Below are 16301 nucleotides of genomic sequence, written 5' to 3'. Positions count from 1 at the left end.
TTCTATATAAAATTCGCAGCTCCATATTAAATATTTTATACCACCCTCTTAGGGTTTACATCTTTCATTCTGATTTGAAGTGGTTTAGTATTGACAGCAAAACTTATTTTGCTGCCCATTCCTTCCCATATCTGGACAAAAGTAAAAAAGAATAATAGAGAAGATGCTGGAGGTTTCAGTAGCCTTGAAGTAGGACTCTCTCCATCTCTTCAAATATCTTCTCATGCGGTAAACATGGATCCTAGAGGAGAACAGATCTAATAATATTTTAGATGAAGAAATAAGGTTCAGTCCATGGGATAATGGCAATGTCTGGATGAAATCATCTAATGCTCCAATTTTCTACCCTTAACAGAGATACCAAATTTTATCTACTTCTCTAAAGTCTTTGATTCATTTTCATTTTAATGTTCTGTCTTATTGTGACTCTGATTTCCGATATTCAGGTTTTTTTTCCATACTCTAGATTCAAGGATGGTGTCTTTTGTTTTAAAATAAGTCAAAGGAGCGCTGAACTGAAATTTGTGACTGACTATAGAACTCTCCCTTTAAAACTCAGAAGTGTCCTTCATGTCCAGTATTTGGAAACATTTTCTATGACTGCATGACAATATGTAATTTACACAAAAACATACCGGGAAAGATTATTAGGAAATAGGGCAGGTATAACCAGGAAGATAGAAGAGGAACACTATTCAGTTCCTGTGGACTTGGGCAACTCTTGGCATTAAATTTGACCCCAGCTAATACAATTCCTGTACCCATAGTCCTTGTAAAATTTCCATCTCTGTGCATGGGTTGTAATTTGGTTTGAGGTTTTTTTTTGTTGTTGTTGTTTTGTTTTTTTTTTGTTTTGTTTTCCATGTGTTATCATTGATTTACTACCTCCACTTCAAATTTCTAAAATTTTAATAGGAACATCAATGTTTTAAAGAAGGAAATGCATTTAACCTTATTAATCACCATTATCTTATGAGTAAAAAGGCTGAGGTCTAAAGAAACACAAGAGCTAATGTACATAAAAGAGAAAATATCACACTCATTTTAAATATCATTTTCACATACAAGAGAAGGAAGATCATTCAGATAAATTCTTTTGTCCAGAAATTTTTAACTCTTATAGAAGATTTGAGTAAAAAATATTCTATATAACTATGTGAGTTCACACCATGGGCCTCAGGTGGAGATATCTAGAAAAATGAGAAACAGAAAGTAGCCTAGTGTTAGTGTTGATAATGAAGAGCAAGACTCCAGAATTTCTGTGTGGGAGCAATAGATCACTAATAAACTGCCAAATGCAAATGTCTTGGCTTGGCACAGAATAACAAGCCACCACACAGCTTTGTAGGTTCAAACAGCAATTCTTTATTCCCGATCTCACACCGCCTCCACACAGGTTCAGGAGCAATCCCAATCCCAATCCCCCCCCACACACAATTCATGTCCTAAATACTTTCTCTCTGAGAGAACTCAGTGGGAACTCAGGCAGCAGGCACGCCCTACTCCCAGCAGGAATAATCTTCAACCTCTAACTTCCCTAAAACTCCTATTGTCATGCCCTAAACCCAAGGACTGGGATACTTCCTGCAGGATACACCCTAATTCTGGATCCACCCTGGTCATTGAGCAGGGTCACCTTTCTCAAACACACAAGCAAGGTCGCAGCAAATTTCCAAGGCAAGTCCATTTAACATGGGGTACGCTGGCAAGGATTACGATGAGTCATTCCTACTTGGTAATGGCTCTCAGCAATAAACAGTGACTGAACTTGATCTTGTCTTTCTCACTGTGGTACACAGTACTGAGCTGTAAGCATACTGATCAATATCTGTAACACACACAAACATGCTAAATAAAAGGGTTTCTTCTTTCAGTGGTATTAAGAAGTCTGTAGCATGTGTAAGGCAATTTTCCAGTTAAATGTATTCATGGAAATGGGAAAAGCTTAAACATAATACTACATACAGTGTGGATTGAAGCACATAGTAATGCTGGCTCTGAAGTGGTTCATAATCAAACTGCAATACCAAATTTACACCTGAGATACAGCAGAGGATAGAGAATCTGTCTAGCATAAGCAAAGCATTAAATTTAATTCCTAGTATTCCAGGGGGAAAAGAAAGAAAATGCTTAGATCAAGCTAAGCAGAGTCCCTGATCTGGGTTTCCTTATCAGGAAAACTTTTTGTGCTTTGGAGTAGCTTCCTCAAAATTTTAGAAGTCCAGTCTGGTTCATGATAACAACAAGGCTCTCTGGGTTGTATGCCCTGACCCTGAATCAAACATAGAAGTCCAATTCTCCTCCTTAGAGAACTCTGTTACTATCTTCTTCCTATAACCACCAGCTTGTGGAGTTACCCATTTTCCCTAAGAATCACTGTCCTGGGGCCTCATGGCTGGGACTTGGTTTGAAGAGAGTGGTTTGGTGAACAGATGAGATTCCCTCTGAATAGTATAGTTTTCTTTCATGAAATCACACAAAATTAGGCCACCGTAAGGGTGTTGATGTGCTAATATGGTGTGGATGGTGGAATGTGATTCTTCGATCAGACCTAAGATGTAGTCAGGATTCTGGTTTACCAAGGTTTCATGGTTGAACCTTGGGCTCAAGCTATATGTTAGGGCTGCATGTTGTATCTCACCCATCTGTTGTCCAAAAGCAAACATTACCTTCTATCTTTAATGCTCAGGGTGGCAGAAAGAACAGAAGACATTGCCATCCCACAACCTTGGCACCAGGACTCAGAGTGGTCATTCCAACCCCTAAATAATCTGTCAGGCATTTGCACAGAAGTGGCTGCATTAGTGGGTTTTTTTGTTGTTGTTGTTGTTTTGTTTGTTTTTTTAATGTACCAAGGATTGAACCCAGGGATGCCATGCTACTGCAAAGTCTTTGAGATCATTACTCTGCAATGCCACCATGTACTTTCAATCTATGTCCTGATTGACTCTCTGTGTATGGATGAGAATGTTAATCCCACCCTGCCCCACAGCACATCTCCCCCTACTCCAGCTGGTGGCACTATTCGAACAGACACATTACAGTCAACATTAAAACAGATCACCTAGAAATGCAAAAACCAGGGTCTAAATAGTTCAAATGGTTGAAAGATGTTTTTCTACAGTTATGCTATAAAGTTCCTAACAAAAAATTAACATGAACAGTGAAAATGATCATTCAATTTGAGAGGGAGCATGGGAGGAACAGACAAACTCTAGATGGGGCAGAGGGGTAGGAGGGGAAGGTAGGTGGCAGGGGGTTAGAAATGATGGTGGATCGTGATGATCATTATTATCTACAGTACAGGTATGAAGACACGAATTGGTGTCAATAGACTATGTATACAACCAGAGATATAAAAAATTGTGCTCTATATTTGTAATAAGAATTGTAATGCATTCTCCTGTCATATATAAATATTAAAAAAAAAGAATGCTATGGTTAAGCCTGGTATCTGTGGTCACCGCCAATGAAGCACTAAAAGAAACTTTGAGCCAGGCATGATGGCAAGTGCCTGTAAACCTAGTGGCTTGTGAAACTGAGGCAGGAGTATCCCAAGTTCAAAGCCAGCCTCAGCAACTTAGTGAGGCCAAACCAACTTAGTGAGACCCTCTCTCATGATAAAAAATAAAAAGGGACTAGAGATATGGCTCAATTGTTAAGCACCACTTTAATTAGCACTAAAATTTAATTAATTGATTGATTAATCAAGTTTAAATATAGGAATCTACAGGAAAAGGTTAATATTATTGTTATTATTACTTATCATCTAATTATTATTTCTCAGTATTAATCAAGTCTCCAGGAAAAAAAAAGTTGACAAATTCAAGTTGAGCCCTTTAAACTTGCCCAAGTATGTGAGCATTTTAGGGAAACCACAAGGGACATTAGGGACAGTAATTGTAGGATATTAACAGCTCCTGGCTGGAAGAGGGGCAGGAGTTCCTGGAATCTAGAGCTAAAGAGAGCATTATGGAAAAACCTAAATGTCAGAAATTGAGATTGATTGTGAGGCTCATGGGGACACTAAGGACACTGGCAGTGAAGGAGCAGGCAGAACCAGAACAAATATCTTAACCACAGTCTCCCGCTGCCCTCCTGTTGGCATGTTCCCTTTTCTGAATCCTACCTGATGCCATAAATCAAAGGAAACTATCACTGAAGTACATAGTCCTGAGTCCTCAGCAGAGTACAGAGTATACCTAGAGAGACAAAGGAGGTCACAGACAGCACACTGGCCCAAATACATGAAGAGCTGAAGGAAAACAGAATTGAAGGCCAGAGTTTTTACATATTCCCTTTTCAATTACTTCTTTGCTCTTTATTTCAGGATTTTTATCTCTAATACTAGATACTGTGTCCCTTTTTGTTCTGAGTTGTTAGAATAGTTTTGCATTGTTTTAGATAATCCAAGAGTTAACTAAAGTGATGTTGATTTAAAAAATCATTTACACTAATACACTTTGAAATCAAATCTAGTATATTTGCACTGAGGTTGACTTGGGAAAAATGAAACAAACCTTGTAATCACCACACATATTACCTGCTTATACTCCTAGATTTTTCACACAATTTTATAGAATTAATTATACAAGGTCCAAAGTGGCATGAAGAAACAATTGACATGTTAAGAGTATCCTTTCCTATTAGAGTATTCACAGATATTGAAGGAAACATTGCACTTTTAAAGCTTTGATGAATATTGTAATTTAAACAAATGAACATAATAATGTATTGTGATATTATCAAACTTTATAAATAATATCTAAATTATCAGAAAAAGTTAGTTATTTGTTCATCATAGTTATTCAAAGTTGTGGTGTTCATTTTGACAGATTCATAAAAGCATATAACATAGTTTAATCCATTGCAATTCCCGGTACTTGGTACTTCCTCTTTCCTGCTTTATGTTACTGTGTTGCAAAAGAAATAAGTGCTTCCTCAGGATAAGATTGTTTTAACCTTGGAGATATGCAAGCAAAGATATGCCTAAAATACCTTCAAAGTTTTCAGTTAGCCTGAGAGCTCACAGAAAATTTCACATTATTTGTTTAAAAACTATAGTTGATTTGATGATTACATATCCATATTCCTCAAAAGACAAGAAAAGATTTTGTTAATTTAGTTTTAATTTATTATCTATTTATTATTATTATTATTATTTATTTTATTTTATTTAACATCTAATTATTATATTGTCTAAGCAGAAATTCAACAAATGTAGACTCAATTAATTAAGGAACTTCAGTTTGGCATGTGAGCATTACTGACATCTAGTGCTCAAACTAAATACATTTCTTGAACAAATAAATGAGGGTCCTCTACATGAGCAATCTAGTGAACTTAATAGGTAACTGCTATTGGTCCATCTGATATTTAATCTGGTTTTGAACACCAATAAATTCTATTTCAATTAAGTAATGAGAATGATGCTCATTTCAATAAGAGTATGGATCTGTTTTCAAACACACTGCTACTCTAGCCATATGTATTCTTTCACTTGTTAGAAATATTATGTGAAATATATATTGTTATTTTTATGACTCCTGGGTGTTTTACAGAGAAGCATGAGATGCAGAGACGTTAAGAAATGTTTTATCAACTATCAAATTACAGAAAATAGGTCTAAAGTTAAAGTAACCATAAACTGTCTCTGACTTCCAAGTGTTAACTTCAAAGATAAGGTTGTTAAAAATTATAAAAATTGCCAGTGTTTGTTTATCAATAAGTGCCTAATAGTTTCTGAGAACTTTGTAAGAATTACATTATTATATCATTACAGAAATCCTACAAGTTGACATAATATTTTATCATTTTCCATGTGAGAAAACCAAAAGAAGGACTTAGAAATGACACATGAAGTAGATCAAAATCGTAGAAAAAATTAAGTGGATCATAAGTCATGTTTTTAATTTGTACACTAAACTTATTACCTTTATATGAATATATATTTATTTTTGTGTTTCTTTAAATTAATAACAGAGAGTTAGGGTCACTAAATGCTCACGGAAATCATGTAATATAATTCTTACTGTTATAACCATATATATATATATATATATTTCAAGGATTAGAAACAAGTTAGAATATTAACTCTGCCACTTATGCATATTTCTGAGTTGACTTTGAGGAGCTTCTGGGTTTTCCTACAGTGCTCTGTTTTTGCCTGTGCTGCCTCTCTGCCAAAAGTAACTGTTCATTGAGTGACACATTGGGATTTAAGGTATTGGTGTGAGGCCACTATTCCACCATTTCTGACTAGACTTATGGGGCCTGTTCAAGAGAGAATACTCACTAGAGGTTGCACAGATAGCAAGTGACTGGGAACCAGAAGTCTCTGACTAGAAAACAGAGCTCTGTCCTCGGGGATATGAAAATCCTCTATCCTAGGTCCAGAGACACCACCTGCTTCTGAAGGCTTTTCCCAGGAGACTAGAGGGGCTGTCAAATTTCTTGGCCCTGGCTTGTGAGAACTCAGTCACATTTAGTTTGCAGTCTGTGGCATCCAGTCCTTGAGGAATGACTTCTCAGATGCTGGGCAGAGGTAGGTGAGTCAGCTCCCCTGGTTTTGTTGAAAGGGGGCTCCAGTGACAATAACCAAAGTGATCCTAGGGGTGGTAGAGCTCCAGTGAATCAGCCAGTGCTTCTGTAGAGGGCCATTTCCAAGGTCTGCAGGAAGAGAGAGAGGAGTCATGTTGAGAATAATCTAGATCAATTGCCACAAGGCAGACACTACACAGAAGCACACAGCAAAACATGCACAGTGACAAACCAGCAATCCAGTTTTAGAAAATACAGGAGCATATGCGTAGACACAAACATATGAACAAATGTTATTATATGAGAACACTCATTGTAATCCACCAGTTGGCCTGATTGAAGTTTTTTTCTCTCTAAATCCTTTCATTTTGTCACTCAGAAGAGAAGCTCTTAATAGTCAGTCATTCCAGGAGGAGAAGGTTTATTGACTATCCAAAAAATGGAGAACAGATGGGTTGTGGAATGGGAAGCCTGTGGGCCTGGGTAGAGAGCTTATTAAATATTCTGCCTCTGAGGATGGAAGCCAGTCACTCTGAAGAGTTCAACATAGCTGAAGTGAGGAATTGAGTATCTGAAAGGGGAAGAGAGGTTCAGAAAGGGAAAGTAAGAGAGAGCCTCAGAAAGTTATGGTGGAGAAAACCTTAGACAACATGCATGAAAGTGCATATTAAACAGAAAATAGTATAAAGTATATAAAAGGTGAAAATTATTGCATTAGTAGAGGTCACAAAGATGGCAGCAGTTTGCAGAGAAGTAGTGATCTAGTAGAACTTTATTTTATTTTATTTTATTCTGCTGTTGCTACGCTGATTAAACATTCTGAATTTGTCATTTAGTTAGAATTTCAAAGGAACTTTTAGAAAGAATATTAATAAATAAGTGGATTCTAATAACAGCAGAAATCTTATTTGAGACCAGGAAGCAAAATACTGCAATGCTAGGATTTAAGCCCCATGAATTTGAGGACTTTGACTAAATGGCTGGTGTACACCTGCATTTGGAACAGCACCTGCCACAGCATGCTATAAAAGTTCCTCATATGGGAACTTCTGTAATATATCTGATGGGATCAGAAAATGGTAGTAGTGGTTAAGTTTGCAGATAATTCTGAATATAGAAGGTGGGAGACTTAAGTGACTAGAAGCAGCTAGAACATGTCACAATCTATAAGGTATTAGGATGTTGACACAAGAGCTATCTTGTATGTTAAAAATAATATAATAAATAAATTTATGTGAAATTAGCATCTACCTCCACCCACTCATTCTAAGTGCTGTCACAAGAAGTCAATGGGATTTCTCAAATATATATACGTATAAATATATATAACATATATATACATATGTAAATTTTTGAGGATGTATCTATACATATCCTCAAACCCTTTCCCTTAGCCCCACACAGAGTCCTTCTCCCTGCTCCCTTCTCATTGCATGTGAACCACTGCTTCACAATCTCATTAATTAATCTCATTAATAATTAAGGTGAATATATTGATCCATAAGATGTTTTTCAAAATGGAAGAATATGAAGGACTTTTGGTGAAAAGAAATGAATTAGGGGGGAGTTATGGTAAAAGATATCTTGTTAATTCAGTATCAGTGAGAGGAAAGAAAAACTGATTGAACAGCAGTTTCTGAAGATTAAGCCTACTAAATTATTTTTAAATTTACCTGCTCCAGACAACCCCATCACTAGCAGCAGGGTACAATATAATGTCATTTTCAATCTGATGTCAGTGATAAACTTGTAACTGATTTGGCTACATGTATGCTTGCTGACTTTAATACACTTTTGACAGTGCAAGCAGAGTATGGTTTTTGAATTGCAGTTGAATCATGTTACACTGAAGCTTAAAGCTTACATTCTTTTCCATTGTTCCTAACAAGATAAAACTTCTTGGATAACCACAAGAGCCTACATTCTGGTTTTCTACCTCCTCTCATCTCATCTATTCTGTGCCTTGTTTCTCAGCCAGGTTCACGCTGACCTTCCATTCCTTCATCTTTGCCTTGCCATTCCTCATCACTCCAATCTTTTCCCATTCTTTTCCATAAACTACAATTTTTTTTCTCCCTGACTCATCCTTCCATGTATCAATTCTCATCCTTCTGCTGTCAATTTAGCCTAAGCTCTTCAAGAAATCATTCCCAAAAGTAATGACCAGGTTAGTTAAGCCCCTAGTGTACAGCAACTCCTCTTTGTAATCCAGTTGCCACTTTACTTAAATGATTTGATCAGTGTTGGTCCTCTTCACTAACCTATTTTACCTACAAGAGCAAGACCAGTCTGTCTAGCTCCTTGAACATTGATACTGTGTACCCAGTGATTATCTAGTATTTAAGTGGACTCGAATGAAGAGATGAGTGTTTAGAACTGAAGAGTGAGGGAGTGTGGAGAAGAGGAAAGTACTGAGGATGTCTCCAGGGTTTCTTTCATGGGATAATGTGTTTATCACACCATTAAATGGGGTTGAGGAAAAAGGAAGAGGAATGGTTTCAAAGTGGAGATGATCAACTTGAAATGACGTTTATTAAATAAGATGTTACATATGCGGAAGTTATATTGTAAGCAGCTGATGAAGCTCAGGGCCATAGTTTGCAACTCCAGAAGATGAAGATTTCACTTGCTTCTCTAATGAATTTGATTTAAAAAGAAAAAAAAAACTATTTCAACATCCAACAGAGGAGAAAGGCTACCTTAGACATTAAACCCCCCAATATTTTTTTTCATTGATAAGAGAATTACTAGAAATTTTTCATTTGCCCAATTTAACTATGAAAAGGTTACTGAGGTTATTGGGAGTTAATTTACTGTGACGGTGTTAGTGAGCAAATTCAAATTCTAACACCAAAACTAGTTTAACAACTTACGGAAACAATACAATTTTCCAATGCGCTTTTCTTTTTTTGGGGGTTTTTAAGAGGTTTCTACTTATACATAACATTAGGATTTATTTTGACAGAATTATAAACGCATGGAGTACAGTTTGCTCCAATTCAGTGGCCAGTACTTACCTTTGCCCTCTGCCTCCTGTTCCCTACTGATCTTTCCATTTATCTACATTCTTTTTATTAGTATCTTGTGGCATAATGGTAAAAATTCACTGTAATATATTCATATGGGTATATTGGAAAGTTAGGTCAGATTCATTCCATTCTTTTCCCCTTACCCCTACTATCCATTCTCCATCTCAATTTTTTTTCCAAAGCTAACATTTTTAGTAAATATATTTCTTCTAATAAGTATAACCTAAAAGTTAAAAAAACAACCATTTGATTTAATGTAGCATATTTCAGAAGAGGACATAAATTTAAAGTCATGAAGAGCTGTGAAAGAATAAAATGAAATTTAAACCTTGCTGCTTTTGCTATTTTAGTCCATTGTGTTCTAATCCAGGCAAATTTAGGTATTCCTTGTACATTCTTCTTTTGCTGATAAGGAAAAATTATTTAGCTCTAGACTTTAAGTTTTTTTTTTTTTTCTGCTAAGTTCTTTCTGCAGCTTCTTCATTGATAAAACTAATATTATTGGGATGTATAATTTCTATTTTTATTTAATCTTTATAATTAGCAGAGAAAAATTAAACATGTGGTTGATCTTTCTAGAAGGTTAGATTGGAAGAAGTATAAAGACTAAAAAACCACATAGGACCATGTGGAAATAGCTCAGAAGAACACAATTGGTCAGCTGTTTCATATCAGTAAAAATAAAAATAGGTGGAAAAATAAAAAGTTGAACATGAATATAAATAGAACTTTCAAAAAGTGAGCCAGTGGGACTTAGTAACTATACATGGAACTTCTCAAGATATGTCACTGCCTCGATACAACTAGCCCAGTCTCTATCTGAATCCCACCTACAACCCTATCGCAGAACATACTATGTCAAGTTTCTAATAATGTCCTACCTAGACTCATGCGCACCTAAGCACCACATCATTTTACAGCTTGCCTTCATGCCACAAAGAAAATTACAACATAAGTAGAGCACAAGGCACCAGACATCTTCATTATTATAGTAAATTAGCCTGCAGCCAACTTAGACATATTATTTCCCATCACTATATCAGAAACTTGCTACAGAATTAATATAAACTAGACTGTTCTCAGGTTGAGGCAAGTATTTAGCCTTGATCTTGCTCTCACTTTAAAAAAGACACAGAAATTGTCACTGCCACTTCCCAGGTAGCATGAAGGGATTGTCCATTTACATAACATGGCATGAAAAAGAATAAAGTATAAAAGGCTCTAAAAAATATCTTGGTTAATCCAGGGTTTTTTGTGAAGCTAAGGAATGTAATGTGGTGAAGGACACAATTTTTTAGTTCTAGGAAGGAGCATTGTTTTTTTGAAATTATATAATAACCCCCAGTTGCATCTAAATGTTATAATTCCATCTCAAGTTCAGATCTTAGTATCACTTATCCAATTTTCCACTTTTTCTGGATTTTCTCCCAGATAGCATCTTCTTAATTTCTCAGGAATACTTTGCCAGAAAATATCATTGCTCAAACCACCAGACAGGTTGGTTTATCATCTCCCCCTCAATCACAGTATCACAATCTGATAATATTTTACTCACACACACACACACACACAATCTCAGTTATTCTTTACATTCTCATTAGTAATTATAATCAACAGTGAGTATTTTCTAATTTAATATCATATTCCATGTCTTCCTTAGAGACTGAAGGGACAAAAGAGATAGAAAGTTCAGAATTGTTGTTGTATTTACAAAATTTACACATGGATTCTCTACAGATGAGGTGAATATTTTAAAGCATATGTATCTGTTAACTGTCCCTGATATTCCCTCTCTAGGTCTCCTCTGCTGTGTTATGGAATTAAAGAATGGACATCCCATTTCTCCAAGAAATAGGCAACATGCTATGACAGAAGTCAGGGTCTGTCCCTGGAAGCAAGAAATCTTCTGTCAGAATGTGTCTGTAACCAATTCCCACCAACATGCTTCAGATCAACAGCACACAGTTCCACCCGTCCTCCTTTCTTCTGATAGGTATCCCAGGGTTGGAAGATGTGCACATGTGGATTGGCTTTCCTTTCTTTGCAGTATATCTGATAGCCCTGCTGGGGAACATCATTATCTTGTTTGTGATTCAGACTGAACACAGCCTCCATCAACCAATGTTTTACTTTCTGGCCATGTTGGCCTGCACTGATCTGGGCTTGTCCACAGCCACCATCCCCAAGATGCTAGGCATTTTCTGGTTCAATCTCAGAGAGATTGTGTTTGGTGCCTGCATCACACAGATGTACACCATCCACATATGCACTGGCCTGGAATCTGTGGTGCTGACAGTCATGGCCATAGATCGTTATATTGCCATCTGCAACCCCCTAAGATACACCATGATCCTCACCAACAAGGTGATAGCCATTCTGGGCATAGTCATCATAGTTAGGACTCTGGTGTTTGTGACTCCTTTCATATTTCTCATCCTGAGATTGCCTTTCTGTGGTGTCCGGATTATCCCCCATACCTACTGTGAACACATGGGTTTGGCAAAGTTAGCTTGTGCCAGTATTAGGGTCAATGTTATTTATGGCTTCATTGCTTTCTCAGTGGGATTCATTGACCTTTCAGTGATTGGTTTTTCTTATATTCAAATTCTCCAAGCAGTCTTCCATCTCCCATCCTGGGATACCCGGATGAAGGCACTCAGCACCTGTGGCTCCCATGTCTGTGTCATGTTGGCCTTCTACCTGCCAGCCCTCTTTTCCTTCATGACACATCGCTTTGGCCACAATGTCCCTCACTATATCCACATACTTTTGGCAAATCTGTATGTGGTTGTTCCCCCTGCCCTTAACCCTGTTATCTATGGGGTCAGGACAAAACAGATAAGAGAGCGAGTACTAATGATGCTTCATCCTAAAAGCCATTGACATTTAGCCCCAAGAGTCTCTTCCACAGTAGTCCAATAAGGAAATAATGAGATCACACCAGAAGTAAACACTGGAAATATTTGTGTTAAACTTCCCCAGTAAGTCAATAATTCGATCATAAATAGCAGGAACATTTTTGTTTAATTCCTCTGACATTCCCACACAAGACAATCACATTATGTGTCCCTACATTGCCCACAACTCCAGTAAATCCATCAAAAGGCATAGCACAGAGATTCCACAACAATCTCTCTACTATGATCCATGAAGAGTCCAAAATAATATCCATGTTTAAACCTACTGGTATCTCAAAATTCCTGGAGGGAGTAAGAGGTTTTGCAAAAACTTGTTGCAGTAACAAGTACCTTGAACAACTTCCTCCTACCTGGAGATTCTCTCCATTCACATTCACAAGGTCAACATTACGAGTAGGAAAACAATGTGGGATTTCTTGTAAACCCACTAGAATACAGTGGCCAGAGAAATCAACTGACAGTCTTAAATTTTACATGTACATTCGAGTCCTAGACTTATCTAGAAGTTTGACCAGAGAGTTACAGTGAAAACTCTTTGAACATCAATATTCCTGTCCATAAAATGTTATAAAATAATATCAATTCAGTTCTAGGAACTTGAAAATACTGTAGTGAAAATCTTCCAGCTTGTAAAACATTAAAAGATTTGGAAAAAAGAGTACACACTAAGGTAATGTTGCTGTGTCTTCTAGCATTGCTTCTAGATTTAGCTTACTAAATCCAGTTTCAGTGTATAGTCCCTAGTCCCACAATTGGTCCTCTTTGTGGTTCTTTCAGCCCTTACCTTCAGAGATACTCTCAGTCAGGAGGACTAAAAGCCTGATTAGTTTAACGGCCTCTATCTGGGCTTGAGGGATCAGAGAAAACCTTTGCCTCACAGTCTTCCTTGAGATGAGCTTTGAGAGAGACTGCAATGGTGGCTACTGCAAGAGCATAAAGTTATTCTCACTAGGGTGTGGAAGCTAAATAAGAGCATTGATTCGTTGGGTATTCTAGGAGCTGCAAAAACATGAAACTGACTTCTAATTGGAAATAAAACCCTGGTTGAAACTCAGGGTGCATTGAGCAGAAATACACAGAGAATGGGGATAAGGTGATAGTAATGTAAACTGAAAGAGGAGAAAGTAAAATTTGAAGAAATGAAACAAAGATACAAAGAAAAAAACGGTCAGGAAATTTTTATTTCCCCCAGTGTTGGGGATCCAATCCAGGACTTTCCACACACCAGGGAAGCACTCATTCTTAGCCCTTAATTTTCTAAATAGAAAGTTTGAAATACCAGAAAGAAGAGCTCAAAAGTCTAAAATGATAACATAACAAAAAATGAAGATGACAAAAGAGTTATTTCAGATTGTCTTCCAAATAAATATCAAGCCAATATAGCATTTTTAATTTTTTTTATTGTTACATATAAATAACTCTGAATAGTGGGTTTCATCGTGGCATATTCATACATGTACATATCATAAATTGAGTTTCCTATACTATATTAACTGTTCCACAGAACTAAAAAATTGAAAAACTTGCAAACTCAGTTTCAAAAATTGAATTATCCTTGTGTCAAAATTAGAAAATAAACAAGAAAAAAAACCAGGAGAACTTAAATAGAGAAAAATTTTTCAAGAGAAAAAGATACATAGGTTAACCTCACATATGAATATAGATAAAATTATAAATTTGACATCAATTTGCTTGTATATATTTTAATTAACTTTTAAATTAATTACCACCTTATAATTATAGATATTTTTGGAGTACAGTGTGATATCTAATACATGTGAAGATTTTCTAATGATCAGATCAGACTGATATATCCATAATCCTATTTATCATTTATTTGTATTGGGAACATTCAATAACCTCTCTACTAGCTATTTTGAAATATACAATTAAATGCTGTCAGCCATAGTTACTTACTGTGCTAGAGATCATTAGACATTATACCTTCTGCACAATTGAACACCTATGCCTTTTAATTATCCCCTATCTCCCCATATCCTCCACCCTTCCCAGACTCTGCTAACCACTATTCTACTCTATATATCTATTAGGTCAACATTTTTATCTTCTCATTTAAGGACGAGTATATGGTATTCGTCTTTCTGCACCTGGTTTATTTTATTTAATGGGTGTCCTCAAATTGCTGCCAATGACAGGATGTCATGATTTTAATGGCTGAATAACATTCCTTTGTGTATGTATACCACCTTTGATCTGTCCATCCACTCACCAATGAACATTTCAGTTTATTCATACCTTGGATATTGTGAATACTACTGCAATAAACATATGAGTGCAAATATCTCTTCAACATACAGATTTCCTCAACTTTCGATATGTACCCAGTGGTGGAATTACTGTATCTTGTGGTAATTTTTGAGGAATTTCCATACTGTTTTCTATAATGGCTCTACTAATGTATGGTCCCATCAAATGAGTTATCAGATTTTCCTTCTCTGCATTCTTGACTGGCTTTTTTACTTTTTTATTTTTTATAAGTGATTCCAATTGAAGTGAGATAATATTTCATGGTGGTTTTGATTTGTATACAAATTGTTTTAAATTAAGTTATCCCTATTACAAAACCAAATGAAAACAGCTGGACAGACTGTGGAATGTCTGACTTTAAAAGTTAGCTACCCAATATGTGTAAAGTTGACTTTGAGGGGAATTAGGGGATAATTTCAAGAAGCTAACCAATAGTCCACAGGAAATGAGCCTAGGCTATAGAGGCCCATAGGCAACACTTTTTAAAGATGCTCTGAGCCAAGGAAATTATGTTTTTATAAAATTAACACAAAACCAGCAATTATATGTACATGTGCTCCAAAGACTGGGCACTGATTTGAGATTAAGATCCGTGGGCAGGTTTGTTTAATAGGCTCCAAGTTGAGTAGCAGCAAACATTTAGTTATTGCTCATTAGCATTTTTCCAAAAATATACTGAGAAGCCTATTTTTAGGGATTAATAATAATAATAATAATAATAATAATAATAACAACAACAACATTGAACCACCACAAGAACCTCTAAGTGCTTTACAAACATGCTCACATTTATTTCTTCCAGTAAATAAACAAATTAGAAATATAATATTTTAATAATTTATGCAATTTGTCAAGTGGCAGACATGGAAGCAAAATTCTGTCCTGCCCAAATTCTAGCCTTGGATCCTTGGCTACAAGGAAGGGGACTAGTCAGAAAAAAGAAATCATTACCAAAATTTCAGCCATATATTTTACCTGCAGGTACTAATGGAGTAAATTATGATAAAGTTAAGAATAAGCAATCTTTCTGAATGCACACACAAGTGGTGATCCAATAAAATGACTTAAGATACACATGTGAATATGAGGGATAATGAGGGGAGTGGGAAGAGGGAAGGGTTTAAAAAGGGAGAAAAACCCAAGGTCCATAAAAAGAACAAGTTTACAACTCCCTATTAAAATTCTGTTACTTTGTTACTTTTGCTCTTGCAATAAACTTTTTAGTTTACTTTAAAAAAAAGAATGTGTCAAAAGAACAAGAATAGGACTCCCTGAAAATTTCACTGAAGGGTTTTTTTCCTAGATACAGAAAAATTAAGAAGCTTCTTGGAGTGTATTATAACTACTAAGAGCTATCAGTGTAAGAGGACACATGGTTGCATTTGTATGTAGTGTGTCTACTCTTTATCAGTACCTTTCCGGAAAATTGGAACTTGGTGCCCACAGGCATTTGCACTAGAACCTTATTGACTTCAGGTTTTCCTTGTGTGTAAACAACCACATACTTTTATTTCCTAAGTATCACATCTTCCTCATTCAACTGGTG

At 36.1% G+C, this 16301-nt stretch overlaps 1 protein-coding gene across 1 annotated transcript; it reads left to right on the top strand.

Annotated features, from left to right (window-relative positions):
• Nucleotides 1–11510: 11510 nt before the first annotated feature.
• Nucleotides 11511–12452, top strand: LOC144376820 (olfactory receptor 52E5). The gene has a single exon (XM_078045094.1). It carries the CDS (start codon nucleotides 11511–11513, stop codon nucleotides 12450–12452), a length of 942 nt encoding a protein of 313 aa, XP_077901220.1.
• The last annotated feature ends 3849 nt before the right edge of the window (nucleotides 12453–16301 follow it).

Source organism: Ictidomys tridecemlineatus, chromosome 4, assembly GCF_052094955.1.
Source record: "Ictidomys tridecemlineatus isolate mIctTri1 chromosome 4, mIctTri1.hap1, whole genome shotgun sequence".
NCBI lineage: Eukaryota > Metazoa > Chordata > Mammalia > Rodentia > Sciuridae > Ictidomys > Ictidomys tridecemlineatus.
Note: the sequence above shows the minus strand (reverse complement) of the source record. Positions and strands in the feature narration are given on the sequence as shown.